The 21,818-nt window shown below is 46.8% G+C and overlaps 1 protein-coding gene across 2 annotated transcripts in view; it reads right to left on the bottom strand.

The window, feature by feature from the left end:
* Positions 1-4,427: 4,427 nt before the first annotated feature.
* The window catches only part of ACTL8 (actin like 8), a 34,060-nt gene continuing 16,669 nt past the window's right edge, over positions 4,428-21,818 (bottom strand). Inside the window, exons 1-3 of one of the 2 annotated variants that reach the window (XM_043531836.1) lie at positions 20,818-21,068; positions 6,568-6,956; positions 4,428-5,889 (exon numbers count right to left, since the gene is read on the bottom strand). In XM_043531836.1, the coding sequence (XP_043387771.1) occupies positions 5,125-5,889; positions 6,568-6,956; positions 20,818-20,827 (1,164 nt within the window). In that variant the 5' untranslated portion in view covers positions 20,828-21,068 and the 3' untranslated portion in view covers positions 4,428-5,124. Of the gene's footprint in view, positions 5,890-6,567; positions 6,957-20,817; positions 21,069-21,818 lie in introns of those variants that run through there. The other variant, XM_027831412.3, reaches the window with a different exon arrangement.

Here is a 21,818-nt window from a genome sequence, read left to right as displayed (position 1 = left end):
GAATAGAGCAACACTCCTCGCACCTAATAGCGCCAACCCATCATGCTTTTCAGCTTGACCTCTAGTCCCAAACCAGCAAAACCAGAGGTCAGGGCTGTAATAATTCAAAGCAGATACCCACTTCAGTTCCTGACTTTGTAAAATCACCACATGTCCTGCAAGAATGGAGCTAGCATGGGCACCACAGCAAAGCCAGAACTGCTTGACTGTGTGTCATGGGCCCTATACTGTGGAGATTCTCCTGCAGCTCAAGCAGCAGGGGCTTGTGCTTTTGTAGCAGGAAGATCAGAGTTCTCGTCTCCGTTGTCACGTTGAAATCTTAAGTGGCATTCAGAGTGTTTTAGTATTTTGTTCCTCATGCCTTCCTCTTTTTCAAGTGCCAGGGACAGGCAATCTTTGCTTCAAAACACAATCACCCTGGCGAGGTCAGCTAGATTGGCTGGTCAACAGACACTAAGTAGGAAGAGCTGGTGCAAGTGACCCCAAAGTGAATATGAATACACTCGCTTCCTCCTTTTTATCACTACGTTAGCTAGGCACAAAGCAAGACAGAGACTCTTCCAACTCAGCGACGTCAACAGAAAGGCTCCCAGCGGGCATTGGATCAAACTCAGGACCCTGCAGTCACTGTTCCCTCTAAGCTCTGCGCGTGTGCCCACGCACACAGATCCTAAACCCCACGCACACAGCAAAACACTGCATGCACAAAAATTTGCACAGAAGAAATGTTTTGCACACACAGCCTGTCAAAATTAGAGGGAACGTTGCATGCAGTGCTATTCTTGGCCCTGCCCTGCACACACTGCAACCCGAGTGGATCTTTGCCTGAGTTCTCCTCATGTTCAAGCCAGATAGCATTCACCTAGCTCTTGGGGGGCAGCCATGCCTATTCATGAGATGATTAGACCTCCTTGTGTGGTAGAAGGTACCACCCTAGGCCAGGTTGTACACATGGCAAAGGCAAATGTAGCTGCAGAAGAACATGCCGAAATGAGGTACGTTCCGAGCGTGAAACCAGTCTCTAGCAGATCATTCAAGAGGTCGATTCAATGGCAGCGGGGGCTGGAGTGTCCAACTAAGCTGATTCCCAAGGGCCACTGCTGAGAACCCCGCAACCCCACAGCATGAGGGTGCTGGGCCTGCCCTGCCTGACCCCACCCACGCTTTGTGCTTGGCTTTCACCTCTGCTGGCTGTAGGAATGCATTTCCCCAAGTCACCCCTCTGAAGAAGCTGGTCATTTCCATGGAAACCCTTGTTCAGCAGACATGCGTGAAAGGCATCACTCTAGATAGCAGCTGTTCAGAGAAGGCCTGTTTATAGGATGGGCTCCTCTACTATGTCTCAGGTTTCCCCCTTTGTTGCACACCAGGGGTTTAATTTCAATATATTCCTTTAAAGACAGCCTGGCTGAGCATCCGAGGGAAGAAATGCACAGATCTGCTGCTCTGACTACTAAGTTTAAGTTCTAGTGTAAGTCTGAGGCTTTGTCTAAAAATACCTCCACGGATTTTAGTTTTACACTGTTCCCTTTGATCAGACCAGAGGAGACAGCTCCCGGCTCCCAGCTCCCTATGTATTCAGGAGCCATTAACAGCTTACATGGAGCTGGCTGGCAGTTAAGTAGCTCATCTTCAGACTACAGCTGTAAAGAGCGGAGTTTGTTTTATTTCCAAGAGCAGGAATTGTTGCTGCAGACTTAACAGAGAGGGATTTGCTACAAATGCCAGTTAATTCCATTTCCACCTCCCAGACAGGTGGAGCTAACAAAGGAATAGGAAGGGTTGAGAGGCTCTGAGTAGGGCACTTTCTGGAAAGGTTTGATTGTGTAGCCAGAATCGGATTATCTTGGACAGGCAGGGCCAGGGCCATTGGGGTGGCAGATACAGCTGCAGGGTAATTCAGCCCTGCAACCTCAGCTGCTAGGCGCTTTCATCCCCCTCCATCTCTCAGCATTTCACTCCTGCTTTCAGATAGTCATACAAGAGCCTGTTAGAAGTATGACACTGGCAAAATATTAAAATTGGCCCAGCCCAACTCATAGCCTGGATGGGGCATCTTATTGCCTTGAGGATCCTGCTAGCTCCTTCTACTAAGGGCCAGCCTGCCCTCCAAAGTTACACCGGCTTAAGTCTGCATGTTTTGACCTTGTTTTACATATGTCCACACCTAAAATTTGTCTCCCGATTACACACCCCAACTGATGTAGAGCCATGTGTTCTGTTGACTTTAAGGTAACAGTATCTACATGAACATTAACCCTGACAGGCCTCCAGTGGCTGCTTTGACCAAAATTTTGACCTCCAGGGCACAGGGGTTAGATAATGGAAGCCCATCCACTTCCGCCCCCTTTAAAAACTTCAGCATGTTTTAGAAATGCTTTTTCCTGGTTGCATGCTATGTGAGCACTTGTACTAGTCCACCTTTCTGAGCTCTAGCCATGCCAAATGGCTTCTTTTGCTGCTGAAATAGTGGGGATATGGCTGCCCTTCCTCCCAGGATCTCAAACTTTTTTGCATTAGCCAGAATAAAGAGACATTTGAAACACATCCCATTGCATTTCCTTTGGGAGCCATGTCACTCTTAGCTAGAAACAATTCAGGGACACAGGACTAAATTAGACAATACTTGTACCCTTATCCTGGCCCTGATGCAGAAGGAAGGCTTGTGGAGGTGGTGGGAGAAGAGGTGGTTTCCCTTTGACTGGCCTCTAAAGGGACAGCTTCCCTCTATAGTCTCCCAGGAGTGGAAAGCTTTCATCTTCATAGTTTCTGGCCATCGATCTTCAGCCAGCTCTTCCTGAAGGGGTTTCTTGGCCATCTGTCCACACTTCACTGGCATTCTGGGTGGCAAGACAGTGGTGTGAAGCTGACAGCAGCTTTGAACTTTTTTAAATAAAAGGCAAGTTACTTAGCAAGTCAAGTGCTAAAGCTTGTGTGTCCCAGGGTGAGGCACGTTAAAATGCGAAGCTTGTTCTAAATTCTGTGCCACATTTTGTTCTATACTTAAATGTAAAGGCTAGATGTTGCCTTTTGAGTTAAAAAATGAACAAACAAAAATGGAGTCCTAGTCATATTCTCCCACCCCAAGCTAAAGAAACCCTCACACCACCTAAGGTGTTAGCCCAGCATTTGACATCTGTGGGGGGGTGAGCAACAGCTATTGATCCCCTGTGCCCAAAGTGCAGAGCAACTGCAGCCATTAGGCTGAGGTTTAGTTTAATGCATCTGAACATGGTTTGGGGGCATTTCTGTTATGCAGGGCACCCTCATCATTAGGGACTGAATAAAGGATCTCTGAACCTCACTGCAGGAGCCTCTACTGCCAGAGCAGGCTCAATTGCTAGGTGATTGAGTCTGCACCAGAGGTGGTCGGTCATACCAAGTCAGTATGGCTAACAGGAGTTTTAGCACCAAAGTACCTCAAGTAATCTGGCCCCAAGATGAAGGCCATCTCCTGTGCTTTTCAGTGGAGATCTCTAGGCATTCAACACCTTTGAAAAAATCTTATGACGGACCTCTGTTTTAAGAGATCTAATGAGTCCTTTAAAAAACCTGACCCTTTGTAATTACACCCCTAGAGGGTGCTCTGAAACTAGCAGTGTGCCTCAAGAGCAAAAATTCAATTGGGGAATGGGGCAGATATTAGGAACCTAAAGCTTGGAGTGGAACACTAATCAAAAGCCCAGCCTTCAGGCAGGGTTTTGGAAATGGGTAGCTGGAGTTAGTTTTAATCCAGATTTAGGTGTGTAAGGCCAGGTCTATGCACTTACTTTGGTATGACTACGTTGCTCAGGGTGTGGAATATCCACAGCTGAAAGACGGTTATGCCGATCTTAGCATGGTCTACATGGGGGTGTCATGTCTGCAAGAGACAGATTCTCCTGCCAACATAGCTACCTTCTCTCATGGAGGTGGAGTTAAACTGATGGAGAGCTCTGTCCTGTCAGCTTAGAGTCTCTTCACTGGAAGCATTACAGTGGCACAGGTGTAGACCTGCCCTCAGTGTCCATTTTCCAGAAATGCAGAGCATATAAAATGGCTCCCATTGCAGTCAGTCAATGGAGGCTCAGCACCTCTGAAAACCCAGCTGCTTTTTAATCATGTAGCTTTGACTTAGTCCCAGCCATTGACTGATCTACCACCACTGGAAGCAGATGTTTCCTTAAATCAGGCAGTGTTGTCCAGACAAGCAGCCCCCAATAGTCTGCTACCACATACCCAGATCTGCCACCAATGACTGGTTGCAGTGTCAGATACTCATTTAGTCCTACCCTTTTCCCTGCCAGCAGGCTGGAAAATGAGTATGTATCCCTGCTAAAGGTGTAACATTTGATCCTTGGACCAAAAGGCATGGTCTTTGTGAAAGCAGAAACCTCTATAGTCTTGTCCCAATCCCTTCCCCAAAGAAATTCAGTCAGTCCTGCAAAGCACTTTAAATATTTAATTTAAATTTCCCTTGATCACAAGACTATCCTTGCATGTTACAATTCTCCACTTTGCCTTAATGACAATACAAACTCTTAAATCTTCCCAATGTACAGAGATTTCCTTCAACTTAGTATGAATACAGCAGCTTGCACATGTAGCCTGGAGTAGCCTTTAGCCCCCATGGCTATTTGTTGGTACAGTTGGGTGGGAAAAAAGCAGACAGGCCTCTTGTCTCCCTACTGTACCAGCAGGAATTAACTGGCAATTAACATTTGCACTTGCCAGCCCCTGAAGAGGAGTTATGGAATAATTACTCAATCTTTAGATGCCTGACCTTGAATACATCTTGCACCAATCTCATCTCTAGCCCTAAGAATCTGACAGGACAATGACAAGGAAGAGGGAAGAATGCTGTTAGTCGGTGACACATCCGTAGCCTCACATTAATGTAGTTTTACCTCTTAACCTTGTGATGAGTCACGAGTACGAGGGGTTTAGCACATTTTTACAGGTGATCACTGCATTAGGTTATATGCAATGGGACTTGCTTAGTTTGGAAAGGTCTAAAGCAATCTTAAATAGGATATGTTAAGCAGACAGCCCTTTAAGATAGGAACAGCTTAGAAAGGAATATTTCCATAAAGGAACACAGTACTTTGCCCAGGCACATCCGACACTTCCATCTTGCTACAGGATTCAGAAGCATTTCCTGTGAACTATGGATGGACCAGCCTCATCGTATTCCTGCTTGCTGATCCACATCTGCTGGAAGGTGGAGAGAGAAGCCAGGATGGAGCCACCAATCCAGACTGAGAATTTGCGCTCCACTGGGGCAATGATCTTGATCTTCATGGTGCCAGGGGCCAAGGCAGCGATTTCCTTCTGCATGCGGTCCGCGATGCCGCCGTACATGGTGCTGCCGCCTGACAGCACCGTGTTGGCGTAGAGGTCCTTTCGGATGTCGATGTCACACTTCATGACCGAGTTGAAGGTGCTCTCGTGAATGCCGCAGGACTCCATGCCCAGAAAGGAGGGCTGGAAGAGGGCCTCCGGGCACCTGAACCGCTCATTCCCAATGGTGATCACCTGCCCGTCGGGCAGCTCGTAACTTTTCTCCAGAGAGGCAGATGTAGCAGCTGCAGCCATCTCTTGCTCAAACTCCAAGGCAACGTAGCATAGTTTCTCCTTGATGTCACGCACTATCTCCCTCTCGGCCGTGGTTGTGAAGCTGTAGCCCCGCTCGGTCAGGATCTTCATGAGGTAGTCGGTCAGGTCACGGCCTGCCAAGTCCAAGCGCAGGATGGCATGAGGCAGCGCGTAGCCTTCGTAGATGGGCACAGCGTGGGTCACCCCATCACCAGAGTCCATCACGATGCCAGTGGTACGGCCAGAGGCATACAAGGCCAGTACAGCCTGGATGGCCACATACATGGTAGGGCAGTTGAACGTCTCAAACATGATCTAGGAGAAATGAGACATTTTTACTGTACTGCAGGGATCAGCTGTCCATGCCTGCAACCAAGTACTGGTTCCTGAATCCGTAGCTAACCAGGGCTAGACCCAGACACCACCAAGATGAGACTGTTCTGGGCTCAAACATCAAAACCCAGGTCTCCCCCCTGCTGAGCTAGAGGGACTTCTGCTGTGAACAGTATGCTGGTGTAATCTTGGAGCCGCATAAAAGACTCCACAGGCACCTGGATACTATGCTGATGGACAACTAGAGCAAGTTAAAGACACCTTTCATGCCAAAGTATGTCCAAAAGACAACTCTGAATGTTAGTTTTAGCTCACCTCTGCCTCACCTGTCCTCTTTGGAATTCAATTGGTAGAGGAAAAAAGGTGACAGTTTCTGAAGTCTTATGAGTTTCACTCTAGATAAGCTCTTGCTGGGTTCAAACAGACCTGAGACATTTGACATGTCTCATGAAGTGCTGTTTGACTGGTTCCCTGGGAGACCTTAAAACCTGGACACTCAGCATCACACAAAAATAGAGACAGCCAAGAAACCTGGAAGCAGAAGTGGCAGGGCTGCCATAAAACATCAGGGAAGCAAGGGGGGAGAGAACCAAGACGACACCCATTTAAGTCAGCTGTAACACACGCACAGAAGATATACACATAGTTGCAATACTTCACCTGGGTCATCTTCTCTCTGTTGGCCTTGGGGTTCAGGGGAGCTTCTGTCAGCAGGACAGGGTGCTCCTCTGGGGCAACACGGAGCTCGTTGTAGAAGGTGTGGTGCCACACTTTCTCCATGTCATCCCAGTTGGTGACAATGCCATGTTCAATAGGGTACTTCAGGGTCAGGATGCCTCTCTTGCTCTGGGCCTCATCACCAACATAACTGTCCTTCTGCCCCATCCCAACCATGACCCCTTGGTGCCTTGGGCGTCCGACGATGGAGGGGAACACTGCACGAGGGGCGTCATCTCCAGCAAAGCCAGCTTTGCACATCCCAGAGCCATTATCCATGATGAGAGCAGCAATTTCTTCTTCGGCCATTTTGGTGGGTCTGAATAAGGAGACTGAGAAAGACCAAGCTTTAGGTAAAAGGCAAGTCAACTGCTCCTGCTGAGGGAGCATCTCAGGGCATTGGAAGCTAGTAGTTGGCTTAAATATATGCATATCCTACAGAGATGCTTGGATAATGATTGACTGTAGGTGTGATTAAGTGCCTCATGAGGCACTAGTCTGTTTCTTCTAGATAGGGACCCTTAAGGGGAGACTTCAGGAGCTGGGACTGGGAGTTTTTGGAAAGGATGTTGTACCTGCCAGTGTTTGAGGGCTGCTAAATACCTAAGCTCTTTCCAAGGCCTCTTTGGCCAGCTAGAGGAGTAGAGTGACAAGTGAGATATGGAGGTGAAGTGCCACTCCTCACCCTCCTTTCTTAAGGAAGGGCCTGTTGAATTAAAAACCAAGTGAGAGTTAAGGCCATTTCCTCCCAGCTAGCCTGGGCAGGTTGAGTCCGTTCAGGACAGAATTACTTTGGGGGGAGGGGGAGGAGGAGAAGGAGAAGTTATCTTTTAATTCATGCAGTTCAAAATCCCACATCCCTGAGAGTCCTGGATTTTTAATTTTGGAAGCTACTGTTGTGGTAGAGACCATTTGTTGGCTTAGCCCTGGCCTTCCAACATCTGGGCAGTGATAAAGCAATGACATGACAAGAGCCAGGATTTCCAGAGAGCTCAGCATAGACCCTCACATTTTGGGGTGACAGGGGAGGGGGAGTGGTGTTCCCACTTTGGAGCCCAGATTTCATAAGGAAAGAGACCCACATGGCATGGGGAGCTCTTGGAAAGCCAGGCCCACGTGGTGACCAGCTACACAGTCTGCAGCATGAGGTGCCAACATACCATCTGCTTTGCCACCAAGTGAGGAGAGCAGGAAGCATTGCCCTGCAACGAGAAGCCAAGCACTGTCCGACCTACAAAACCCAAGGATTTTGGGAACGGAGAGACAGCGACTATAGAAAGCTAATAGAGTCGCACACAGTCTGAATCCAATAGCATCGGGAGGGTTTACTTTCCCAGCTCTACATGGAGGATCAGGTCAATAGGCCAAGTACACAAGCCAAAGAAAACTTCCTTAGTTTTCAGTCAAACAAGCAGGTGGCTTTCTATCACTGCCAGCTTTATGCTAAAGGCTTTAGTTATATCCTGACCTTACAAAGGTCTCCCTCCCTCACCCAAGCCCACTCTGTTTGTTGTAAGGAACAGAGTTCTATTCTAACCTTTTGTACTTTTGTCTGAATTATTCTTAACCCTCTGCCCCAAAGCAAAGCAGTCTCATGGTAGGTGACCAAATTGAGATGCAATAGCATTAGTTAGGAAGTGTGGGAAGATTGATAGTCTTGGTGCAAGACCCATGGATTCTTTCGATGGTACCTTGGGCCTTTTAGAGGGCCGTTCCATGTAGGGTCTGGATGTGGCAGAGCAAGTGTCTCACCTTCTCCACAAACACAAGCGTGTGATGAGGTATTGCAGGTCTTTCCTCCACCCCTAACCCATTATGGTGGGGACATCAGGTGGACCAAGACTGGTCTCCTTAGGTGGGGGAATTAGAGTCTTGACAGTTCACTGATTTTCCCCAGTTTGGGGTGGGGGGGGGGGAAGACTTCTCCCCAATTCTCAGGTTTGTGTATTGTGTAGAGCAGACAAACATGCGAACACTTATCTAGAAGTCCTCCCTCTAAGGAGCTTTGGAAAACAGGCTTGGGAGACTAGAGTACTTCCTGGAGTTAGCTGGCCTGGAAGTATTACAAGGCAAGGCATCAAGTGAGTTACCTAGCTTCCTGCTAATGGACAACATCAAGCTGTTGGTGCTAGACAGACAATGTAAAACTACACCTACAGGAAGTCCTTGAAGCTTTTGCTTTTAGTTACCTAGTTCACAAAAGATTTCAGCTAAGTTTATGCTGAATTTACTGCCTTATCCAGTTTATACACCAACTTATACACCAACTGGGATATTGCACTGCAAATGCTTTGTAGATTTGTTCTTCCTGCTCCACATATCTTAGAGAGTTACCCAGTTCATGCCTTAAGGAATAGGCTGAATACTGAGCTAGTGATTTAAAGCCAAATTCATTCCTGACCCAGAGACCGTTTTCAAAGTCACAAAACAATGACTGGCCTTTCAATAGGTCATGCAGCCAGCCATTCTGCAGTGCTGGAATCCCAGCATCTAAGTTTCCCCATTAAACTAGGTGTGACTGATGCCAGATTCTCCTTCTGGTTTATGTTAATGTGGTAATGTTTGGGTTCTTTGTAGCAGAAGTTGCAAGATTGTCTCAACTCTGCCAAGGCAGCCCTGAAAGCTTTGCTAGCCAGTATCTTACAGGCAAAGCCTTCAGAGGATCTTGGCATCTCCACCTGTCTCCATCTGCTGACTGGTTGCTCTAGTCACACAAGTATGAAGTTTATCAAACACCAAGATACAAAGGTACAACATCTTCCATGCACTTGGATGTCAAATGCATGGGATTTTCTTGATAGCCTTCTGAAGAGTATAGTGCTGGAGATGGAGTATAAACCAAGCAGGTGGCATTTGAGAGAGTAACTGAATATGCAACTCTAGTGTGTTGGTCTCCAGTTGGATACTGTGGTTGTGTAGAGTTACCCAATAGATGCCATGTTCTCTCTCATTATATCCTTAAGCACTTTGTAGGTAAAAATCCTTTCTGCATTTATTAGGACTAGTGTGGGGTCTACTTTTGAGCCAGTATAAGCTTCAGCAGCAGCATTTGCTTAAGAGGGTTATGGGACTATACCCGATGCTTCAGCTGCAGCATAGCAGTCAAGGCTACTGACAGAAGCGTGCTATGAATGGTGATGCGACCATGGGTTTGGATGCTTGTACATAGGAGCAACCTGCATGGAAGAGCTTTACTAGGCAGGACTGTGCTCCTGCTCGCCCTTTTCAGGAAGATTGTGTGCTGGAGTCCCAAGCAGGTTAGTGATCTGCAGAGGTGCTTGCTTAAGGCTGCCCACCAGATACTAGGTTAAGCACTTGCCCAAGATCAGTAAACCAGGATCAACAGATGGGGCTGCTGCTGGTCAGGACATGAGCACAATCAGCAAGGAGGGAGGTGAGGAAGCTTTCACCAATGCCTACCTAGCCTGGCCCTAGCTAGAGCCAAAGAGCTGCCTGTCCATGGAGCAGTTAATGCATGCACCTGCCATGTGGAAGAGAGTTATTTTATACCATGGCTCTGCTAGAAGCAGATGGACTGAAATTGGGGAGCATGATCTGACCTATGTAGGATCTGACATGCTATTGCCAGCTTCCTAATGAACATCTGGGTTTGTTTTGTGTTGGGAAAGGGAAGGGCAGGGGAGACCAGGCCAATAGCAGAGACCAACAACAAAAATTTGCTGTAAGCAAGGAAGGGAGTAATTAAAGCTCTGCCTAACCCCACTGTACCTTGGAGGTATTTTAACACTACTCTCCCTGGCAGCAGGGGATTGATTGATTGCCTGCCCCTTGGCATGCCAAAGTCCTGATTAATGTAAAAGCTAACCAGTCCCTCCAAACTCTGGGGAATTAATCACTTAAATGTGGAAGTTACTCACTAAACCATTCATACATGCAATAAACCAAGCCATTAAAAATTAATCGCTTGACATGACTGCCATGTAAACATAGCTAATAAGATTCTGATTGAGGGGATGGGGGAGGGAAGGAAGACTGCCAGCTGTCCAGGCCATGCCAGGAACAGACAAGGCTGCTGAAGAAAGCAGAGACCAGACAAGACCCAACTAGGTGTCTGGGGGCAGATCTTTAGTCCTCATTTGGACATCTTTGCAGCCTCTGGGGCCATGCTCTCTCCTTTGCAAGGGGAGTTGTCAATAGGGCCCAAGAAGGGAGCTCTAGACAGTCAGGCATGTCCTAACAAATGCCAAAACCTGTAAACAGATCTCCATTGTGATCATGATCACTAGCTGCCACCCCACCCTGCATACTTTTCACGATCCATGGGTCCTACACATGCCTCATCCGGTGCACTACATGTCCCCCTGACCCAGTTGTTGGAGCCAGGCAGACACTATGTTCCCAGATGAGTGATAAAAGACAAAACACACCCTGCCAACCATGGGCAAACTTCACAAAACGATCACTCCGTAGCCAACATGTCAGTCTTCACCCTCCAAGGAAGCCAGCACAACACCTTCAAGGGACTAGCGTAAGGATCTTAAATTCATAATGGCTATATGTCAAAAGTCATGGACTCAAGACCCTGAATTATGGCCCATTACAACAATCTGTAACCCTCCTTCTGCCTATGACTTGCAGAGGCGTCAACTGCCCACTTCACCTTGAATGGCCTCTTGCAACACGAGTTAACTCCTTTGGCATAATCTGTTCCACCTTGTATTAGCTTTGATGTGGAGTAGCTTTCCCAGACTTGATGGGCTCTATGCAAGTTCAAATGCTTGTCTCACCGATGGAAGTTGGTCCAATAAGAGACTGACTCACTCCTTGTCTCAGATGAAAAGGTGACTGGAGTGGTGTTTAATTAGCAAAGTGGGGCAGAGAAAGCCAGTCTAGAGATATTTGAACAAGGCTGTGAAGAGAAGCTCATCTCCTCTTGCAATGGAGTTGATGCTGAATGTGATTGCTTTGGAAGATGGGCTGCACGACACAGAACGATTAAATAAATATTTAATTGCCTATGGTGCCTGTAGAGCTATTATTCCAAGGACCAGTATTTGCAGGGAGAAATTGGGGTTTGCAGGATAGATTGCTTATCCATTCTCTAGTGAGCCCTGGTTTTGTTGGCAGAAAGCCTTGCCATGTGAAGTAGAGATGTGCAAGTTTTGACCAAGCTATTTGGCGAAATGCAGATTTGGCAACAGCCAAAATGGATAGTTTTGTCAAATTGTTTTAAATTCAGTCAAGTTCTTTTGATATTTTTGAAGTGACTGGGTTTTTGTTGATTTCAATCATTTCTTAAAGTTAAAACAAGACAAGATGTTTTGATTCAAAACAAGGGAGTGTTTTTGGGTAACTGCCAGTGAGCTGAAAAATTTGGTATTCACACACACACACACACCTGTCCTCATGAGAGTTTCACCCTGCCAGAGCAGTCAGCCTGGGGAGTCTGGAATACAGGGAACAGTAGATGGATGGGAAGGCACCTCCAAGCTTTTTCTACATTTTTGTAGACACTAGAATTTGCAACAGCAAAGTTAAAGATAAACCTAAGAACTCAGTGCCTGGTTGTGATAGCAACAGAAAATGAACACAGCCAATCTGAAACAGTATTCTAGTCATGGCTGGCTTGGCTTTTAGTCAAGTGTTCTGACAGGTCTGGCTGAAACTTGGAAATTCTATTTCCTGGGAAGTTTCATCAAGAGATTGTTGAAAACACACATGTTTGTCAAAATGGTGTTTGCTAGAAGTTCTCACTGGGTCTACATTTTGATCACAGCAGTGCAATAGCCACTGATCTCCTTGGGAGTTTCCATGGAGCCTTGACAGCTACATCTCCTCCATGCACTGCCCCTTAAGGTTTAACTGGATTGAGGTAAGTTGAGCCCATCCTCAGAAAAAGGGCATCCAAACCTTTATACCAAGGCCTGTACACACTTCTCGTTGTGAAGCAGGGCGCGTGCCTCATCTCAAAGTGGAGATGCTGGAACAGTCCTGGCTACATGTGCATTTTGACTTGGCAAATGTCATTAGATGCTAGGTCACTACTTCCTGAAAGGATTCTGGTGCTGTCAATTTCTGGCATCATGGTCAGTGACCAAGAAGCTTGTATTACCTGGAATTTCCCTCCCCCAATCATGAGACCAAGACTGACCACCAAAGGATGGCAGTGTGCTTTTCAGCACAGCAGTTAAGCACCAGCTACTTCTACCAAGAGAGGTAAGCTTCATCTGCTGCTATGGTGTACGTGCAGGGAAAGGAAGCAAGACCCCAGCATGCACTTCAGGCTAGAGGCTTTGAGCATGAGAGAAGGATGAAGGTTAAATGAAGGGAGGGCAGTGCAGTGCAGTCTGCCCCTGTTCATGGGTGTCCCAGCAGTGCAAGCAATAAGATCAACTCCACTGAACTGGCTTCAATTCCAATGTGAAGAAACGGCTTTTTAAAAAAATCCCTTTCCTCCCATGATGCATCTGACACTAATCAGGGATCCAGCCCTGTGGGAATCAATGATTAATGATGTTAAATATAGCAGGAGATTGCCAGGGTAAAATTAGGCACCATGCATAAAACATCACAGCTCCTTGTTAGATAGTCAAATTAGACTCTAATAGTTTGATGAGCATCTATTCACACCAGCCCTGTAATTACAGATGGACTGGCTAACCCATTCCGTGTCCATGTATATAGCTTTGATGCCTGTGCCCCAAGATGAAATCTTCCAGTCTTCAGTCTTAATTGGAACATGGCACTCCATTTATTAGAGTTATTGCTATTAATGCAGGGTAGAACCTCAGTCAAGTTCTCAACAGTTTTACTCTACAAGCTAATCAGGAGGAAACATACATGAGCATAGAGGAGTGCAGTGTAAGTGGAGGCTAATGTCACTGGACTGATTCTGTACTTTGTCTTAGATGCCACCATTACCCGCTGGAGGAGATCACTAGAACATGGGTGTTTGCTGTAGCCCTGTTGAGACACCTATCCCCTTTGTAGCAAATAGTCTTTTGGACACTGCTTTGAAGTGGGTGACTTGGCTGTAGGTTATGAAGTGACTCCAGGCTAAGCATAGAGTCACAAGGAGCCCAGCCTACCAGGGAGAGATTGAACTATGTGTGAACACCTTAAGGTACAGCAACACTTCATTGAGTGGAAGATGCTGGCTGGTAGAGGGATCTGTGGAGGCAGCTGGATCTAGACTGCCTACTGGCCCCACCCCAGCTTTGAATCCAGCTGGTGGGTGCCATCTGGCAGTGGTTATGCACCCAAGTCTTGGGTGGTTTGCCAAGAGTCCTTCAACAGAGAGTCCACCCCACACCCCTGCAGAGCCCAAGTGGAGTGTGTGTGGGGTGGAGGGGGGGTTCTGAGCCAGGATGCATTCCAGCCCAAAGCACTGGCTACACTAGTGTGTACGAACAGCAGTGAGATTAAGCCACACTGCTGTGAGATGCAGATCACAGTGGGCTTCAGTTCCAAAATGAGTGGTTATACCTTCTGGAATTGGTCTACACTCCCCAAGATGAGCTAGCCACGGACCACATGGCAAGGACAGCCATATTAGTTTTCTTCCTCAAGGAGAGAAAGGTATAAGATCCTGTAAGTTGCAAGGTTGTGTGGTCTCACTCAATAAGAGGTCCTGCAAACTCTTACTACCTCAATAACTGGGTCTGGTGAATCATCTCATGAACAGCCAGGGTCCAAGTCTGTACTTCAGAGAGTGACTAAAGCATTGTTCAAAAGGACAGCACCATCTTTAAAGACTGCCAAGTTCCTGGGGACCTAATAGTAAAAGCATCTCAATGCAGGGCTCCAGGCAATTATTCAGTTCTGAGCCTTGTTCCTGGAGAGATTTGCCTGGTTTGGCTAGGCTAGCCTTATTTTCATGCCATGCATTTTATTTTAATAATAAGCTATCACCATGTTTGCTTGGGACAGTTAGCAAACTGACAGGCAGAGAAAAGCTACCAATTGACTATAGCTGGCTTCTTAAAGGAAGAGAGATGGGTGTCTAAGTCAAGTTCTTTGCTTAATCATGTTTTGACTGCTGAAGTTTAAAGCAGATAATCTGACCAGGTTATGAACTTGGAGCTTCACTGCAGTTTTATGCAAAGCCACCCTCCTCTCTGGAAGGACTCCCCTCCATCTAATTACCCTTCTAGCTACTAATTAGAAGTAAAGGAGACTTGGGGGGGGGGGGAGATTAAGTAAGAATACAAAGCCAGCAAACTGCAGAGAACGGGGGGGGGGGGGGGGGGAGTCAAAAATATAACCAGTTCTTCAAAAGACACCACTGAAAAGGCAAATCTCAGTATAATTAATCTTATTAGCTAGAAAATTAGAGACATGGGAATGGTTTCATTTCTTGAAAGGGTTGTCAAAAAATTCAGATACAGAAGGATAATCCTTTGTGAAAGGCAAAGCTTGGATAGCCACAAGAATTCAAGAGACAGTTTATGGAAGATCAGAGGATAACAGTGGAATAGATACAGGAAGCCAGTCCACAGGGACCAATTTAACAAGTCTTATTTCACTGCATCTTTCCTAAGGCAGTCCAAAAATACCCCAGAAAAGCTTACTGCTCTGAGCCTGTCACTAAATCCCACCAACCAACCCTTTATACCCCACCTCTAAGGAAACAGTTCACTCCATTTTAAAATCCCACCTTCCCACAGGAGGAGATTCTTGTCAATCTTTAGAGCCCTCTAGGAAGTCTAAGGAAAGAGATAGCCATCAAAGCCAGGGTGACAAAGGCAATCATGAGTGAGAGCATGGAGAGGGGAAGTCAGCACATGAGAATGGCCATATTGCATCAGACTAATGGCTCATCTAGCCCAGTCTCTGGTCTTCAACAGTGGCTGGTGCCAAGTGCTTCAGAGGGAATGAACAGAACAGGGCAAATGATCCATCCCCTACCAGAAGCTAGGACTGGATAACAGGTTAGGGACACCCAGAGCATATGGTTGACCATTTTGGCTTACAGCCACTGAGGGACCTATCCTCCAGGTAATTCTCTTTTGAGCCCCCATTATAGTTTTGGCCTTCACAATATCCCCAGCAATGAGTTCCACAGGTTGACTGCATTGTGTCAAGAGGTACATTCTTTTGTGGCTTTAGACCCAATGTCTATTAATTTCATTGGTTAACTCCTGGTTTTTAGAACGAGAAGGGGTAAATAACTGGTCTTTCACTTTCCCTACACCATTTATGATGGCATGGACCTCTATCATATCCCTGTTGTATTCTGGGATGCAATTGGACCACAATGGTTTGCTGTTGTAGCTTCCAACCTGGACTGGTCACAAAGAGCCTGCATGTCACACCCTGAGTGTCTGAACTGCCACAGCCCTGGTCCAGCAGCTCTGACTCCAGCACCAACGCACCTGTTGCACCCTGGCCTCCACCAGCTTGGTTACTGCGTGCAGGGTGGTCACCAGACAGGTTCAGTCTGTCCAGGAGAGGGCTGGGCAGTGCAGGAAGTCAGTTGCCCCTGAAAGGGTCAATATTCAATAGTTTGCTACTTTAATTGGGGTTACTCAACAGTTGTGTTTGAGCACACCACTGGGTTAGTTTATATTAAAACTAAACCGAGTACAAAGATTAGGGTTTAAAAGGGAGTACAAGGTGTTAGAAGTGGTTACAAGAAAAAAGTCCTTCTTAGTAGCTAAAACGCAACAAGGCAGAAACCCTCACCACATGTTCAACAAGAGGGCTGACCGAGTTCACAGGTCAAGATCTCCCCTCTTCCCTCCTGCCCAAAGTCAAAGGGTGGCTTCCTTTGTCTTAGCAGACAGAACCTGGGGTGGTTTTTTTGCCCCTCACTTACACAGTCCACTCACCCTTTGAAAGGCATTGCTGGTTACCCCAAGATAAAGTTCATTCAGACATGGATTTCATGCAGCTCTCTCAGCTGGAAACGGGTTGTTTCCTAAAATGCCGATTTATCTGTTCCTGCCCACTTCGTTGCCAAAGAATGGCCCCTTGACAGGCAATTGCCCATCAACTTTGAGGACACCTGGTTGGAGGCATCAGGTTGTCCTTTGTCTGAGGAAAGTTTACCCCTTCCCCAGACTCATCTGGGAAACACATTTGTCATAATTTCAGAGCTATGACTGTAAGCTGAAGACATTTTGTATATACACCTTAAAGATCAATGAGCAGTGTGTTATCAATTTAAGTGATAACTCACCAGGTATATTTTGCACCAAGATTATTATAATAGCAGGTGTCTTGTCGAGAGGTGCTTTTGGTCCCCTTTTATAAAAGGACGAGTCTTTAATCTCTCCTCACATGGAAGCTGTTCCATACCACTAATTGTCGTCATTCTAACTTTTCCTACTCAGAGGTGGAGCAACCAGAACTGCACCCTGTATTCAAGGTGTGGGTGTACCTTGGATTTATAAAATACCATAATACCACAATATATCCATCCCTTTCCTCATGGTTCCCTAAGTTAGCCTAACCAACAGCCCTTGCCTGAAGCGGATCTTTGGGCTGAGTGTTTTACTGGTTTGTGTAACTTAAATTGCTGGGTTCCACCAAACAAGCAGAATCTGGCCTGGTGTGTAGATCCCCCTTCCACTCAGGGTGGTGTAAGTCTGTGGGAATTCTGGTAACGTTGGTTCCCACACCAGAGAAGCCTCTTCCATTCTGTAGGCTACCAGAAATATAGCAAAAATGTATGGACATGGAGAGGAAAGTTTTAGTCTTGTCCACAGACTAAGGACAGGTCTACACTAAAAAAGAGTTATACTGAGCAATGTAACTGGTCAGTCTGAAAAATCTACACACCCCCCGCCCCCCCCAAGACAGTTAAGCAACCTAACCCTAGTCTTTATAGCACTGAATCAGCAGAAGACTTTTCTTGCCAGCCTAGCTACAGCCTCTTGGGGAGGTGAGTTAACGATACCAATGGAAGAACTCCTTGCATTGCTGTAGCAAGGGTCTACAGTGGAGCAGCTGAAGCTAGGATGCTGAAAGCTTAGACAAGGCTTGGATATCTGTAGAACCACTGCTGCAAGACTTTGGATTTGCAGGTTGAACACTCAAGTAGGACAAGCCTAGCTGTCCCAAGACACAGAAGCTCAGTGTTCCCTCCACAAACTAAGTCCTTTGTTTTACAGGCCTCCTAGCCCTTAGTTCAGAGGGAGAACTTCTCTGGAATCCTGCAGTTCAGACTGTTCCCATGTATGCCATGGGGGTCACTTACCTGTGCAAAGTGGCTGCAAGATGCTACCAAGTGCCACATCCAGCTTGCACTAGCACAAGTGACCACACAAGCTTCAGGGCAGAATGGACCCAGTATCTTTCTGCAGAAGACCAGAATTTCTTTTGAAGCAACTTCAAGTTAGGCAGTGGTCTTGAGGACCTGGCCAGGCTAGAGGCCATTACCCCCATCCTATAGCATCAACCAGCAGTTGGAGCCCCCACTCCCACACTGGATAGCAACAGCACACTAGCAGAGCTGTTTTGGAAGAGTCTCTTCCCTTGGGAGGCAGTTGGGCAGTCAGTCAAAGTGCTTTTCTCCTTATGAGAACACACTGAAAATTGCAGCTGTCTATTTTGTGCCATTTCAACCGAGATTGTCGATTGTTTCAAGAAGGGCAGATTATAGGCTGTCAAGCAACCTGAAACGGAGCCAGCCAGGAAGCTTCATGATGTTGAGCCCCTGAAAACTAGTCAGCAGATTAAAAGAAAAAGAAAATATAGACTGGAATAGCCTGCATGTCTCCTCACCCCCCTTGGCTATAAGCTTGACAATAGCTGCAGAGAAGATAGAAAGGGAGTATTCTTCAGATGCCACTATTCCTTCTTAACACTGATTCACCTGCCACCTCATTACAGGTCACCAACCCCCATCCTGCTTTAGAGTGGCCTAGAGGGGTAGGCTGGGCCTCTGGTCATTCTGGAAAGGGCAGAGGTCGATTTGGGCAATAGAGGATGCAGAACAGTGACCTGAAAGAGGCAGGAGTACTGGGTGTGTCTTTAGCCCTGGAGGTACCAGCCCAAGAGCTGGTTGCTAAGGGAAGGCTTGGTGAGCAGCCACAGAAAGCCTTTTAGAGCTGGGGTCGGAGCAAGAGACTGGCCTAGAGCAGAGATTCTCAGGCAGGAGGTACATGTACCCCTGGGATATGCAGAGGTCTTGTGTGTACATCTGGATATTTGCCTAGTTTTACAACAGGCTACATAAAAAGCCCTAATGAAAGTAAAATGTCATACAGACAATGACTTGTTTATACTGCTCTACACACTGAAATATAAGTACAGTATATTCCAATTGACTTATTCTATAATTATATGGGAAAATGAGATCAGCAATTTCAGTGATCTGTTGTCATGCTTGTCTTTTTAGGTCTGATTTTGTAAACAGTTTAAGTGAGGTGAAACTTGGGGTACACAAGACAAATCAGACCCCTGAAAGGGGGACAGTCATCTGGAAAGGTTGAGAGCCACTGGCCTAGAGCAGCAATGCCCAAGCTGAGAAGCTGTGCAGTGTGGCAGGCCTGGGAGAGACCTCTGTTAGTGTGGGACAATATTGGTGGGATTAACATAAGTAGCTAAATAGTCTGTTCAAACCTCACATTTAGCAGTGACACTAACTAGCAGTTAATTTCCCAGACGAGAAGAAGAACACCATGCTTGAAAGTTTCTCTCATGACCAGAAGTCTGTCCAATTAAATTATATATATCTATATCTAACCTCACCCACCAGGTCTAATATCTTGGGCCAATACAGCTACAATATTGCTTTCAACCTGGGAAGATTAAAAGTGGATAGCTGCTAGATCGCCTCAGCCAGATCTTTTAGGACTCTTGTTGCAATGATGCACTCGTTTCATATTGCCAAGCTTCTCTGCACCTGATGACCGGAAGCTTGTTTAAAGGGAAAGCAGAGACTGAAGGCAAGAAAAACAAACTAGAATCAGGAATGTCAGACTTTGTAACCACCACCACCACGTTGCTTTTGCTCTGACCATGTAAGCTGAAGACTGACATAACTCTTCCTGCCCCTAAGGTGTATGGGTTTGGAGACTGACTAAATCAGAGGGACTGCCCTTTATAGGTGAGGTTTGGAGGCTCTCTACAAAGTAGAGAGCCGCCAATGCTTGTTAGGATATTTACATTCTAAAGGATCCTCTACTAGGGCTGCAGGAAAGACAGTTCATTGGTGACCCACTTGGGCCAGTTGAGTCCAGTGATGAGCTGGTGTAACTGAAGATTTGCAACTTTGGCACTAAATGGTTGCATCCCCCTCCACTCATAAATGCCAAGTCTATTGGGGAGCAACAAATTACATCTAGGGTGCAAGCCTGCCTCACCTGCCAAGCATTCTAGTCTAATGAGAGTCCTGAGGCTCTAGGTAAAGCCAATGGTTAACAGGGACCATCTCATGTATGCAGTTCAATTCACTACACCCTTCCACATGGTGGCTGTTCCAGCCTAGATCATAGGCAGAGATTCATGATTGAAGAGGATGGGGCCAACTAGCTCGGACAAGTGAGAATTTGCTTTATCAGTGGGGCAAAAGCAGCATTTCAGAGTCAGCCCCAAAGTGGATCTTTCCCAACCCAGTTGGGAGACTGCCCTCATTTCTGTAAGAGCTTGTTAGACATGGCCAAGAGCCCACTGTGAGATCACACTGGTACCCTGCCACTGAGGCAGCAGCATTATGCAGTGCTGGGCTTGATCTGCAAGGAGGCAGCCTTAATTCTGTGCAAATAATGGGAAGCATTTTTGTTTTTAAAAGCAACTCTGCAGTTCACTTAAGTGACGAGGAGAGATGCCCGTGCCACCTGCATGCTAATCAGATTAGTACATCCCCCTCCATGCTGGGAGGGAAGGAGAAGGAGCACCCAGGAGTCTAGCAACTTGCTGGAAGACAGCATCAATCTGTGTTAAGGGGCAGCTGTCACAAGAGGCAGCTGTTCAGGAATGCAGCTGGAAGCGCTGCCCTCCCTGCTCCCTAGCGTGCCCCCAAATACATTGTGTACTTATGCCAGCTGAATCCAGATTCAGCCAACATTGGCTGGAAGCCAGCACATTCGGCGAGGCACTTCCTCCAACATCTCTAGTTGGAGTCAGAGCGCCACCGGGCCAGAGCAAGACGCAATGGAGACTATTATTCCTTTGACGAAACAGACTGAACTAGCCTCCAAAATCCCAGCGATCAGGTGTTGATATCATGGTGCTGATTTTTAGATTGCTCTGTGGCTCAGGAAAATAAAGACAAAACCAACCCACCCTGCAACATTCACAGAGAACCTTGGCATTCTGCTGAGGAGCTAGAGAGAAGTGGGGAGGAACCCATCCAGGGGTTCTGCTGACTTTGTCAAGACAAGTTTGGAGCTCAGAACTCAACCTCAGGATGGAATTTCTTTGATGCAGTTCAAGGCAGCCTAGTTCTCGTCCTCAGACAGGAGTCTCCCATTGTTAGACAGCAGCACAATTATGTCTGGAGTAACCGAGGGACGGCAGCTCCTCAGGACAAGTGGTGAGCCTAAGTAATTCAGATAATTAATACTGTAAAAGTAAGAGAATCTGTTGTGTCAGATCATTGCTTTGAGGACAATTGCTGCACCAGGTAGTCTAAGGCCTGGTCTACGCTACGAGTTGGTCAGATTTAGCAGTGTTAAATTGAATTAACCCTGCACCTGTCCACACAGCTTTTTTTTGGTTTTAAGAGCCCTTTATGCCAATTTCTGTACTCCTCCCCACCAAGGGGATTAGCACTGAAATCGACATCGCTGTTTCGAATTAGGGTTAGTGTGGATGCAATTCGAAGGTATTGGCCTCCGGGAGCTATCCCACAGTGCACCATTGTGATTGCTCTGGACAGCGCTCTGAACTCTGATGCACCGGCCAGGTGTACAGGAAAAGCCCCGGGAACTTTTGAATCTTATTTCCTGTTTGGCCAGGCGAGCTCAGCACAGGTGACCATGCAGTTCCAGAATTGAAAAAGAGCTCCAGCATGGACTGAACGGGAGGTACTGGATCTGATTGCTGTGTGGGAAGATGAAATGCCAAAACATTTAAAAAGAGTCTCAGACCATGAGGGACAGAGGCTACAGCAGGGACGCAAACACAGTGCTGCGTGAAACGTAAGCTCAGACAAGCAAACCAAAGAATCAAATGGACGCTCTGGGACAGAACCCCAGACATGCTGCTTCTATGCTGAGCTGCATGCTATTCTAGGGAGTAAAGCAATCATCCCAGAGAATTGGATGGGGAGGAGGGGTTAGTTT

The sequence above is a fragment of the Chelonia mydas genome, chromosome 18 (genome assembly GCF_015237465.2).
Source record: "Chelonia mydas isolate rCheMyd1 chromosome 18, rCheMyd1.pri.v2, whole genome shotgun sequence".
NCBI lineage: Eukaryota > Metazoa > Chordata > Testudines > Cheloniidae > Chelonia > Chelonia mydas.
The sequence above is the reverse complement of the archived record's forward strand: the minus strand, read 5'-3'. Positions and strand labels throughout refer to the sequence as shown.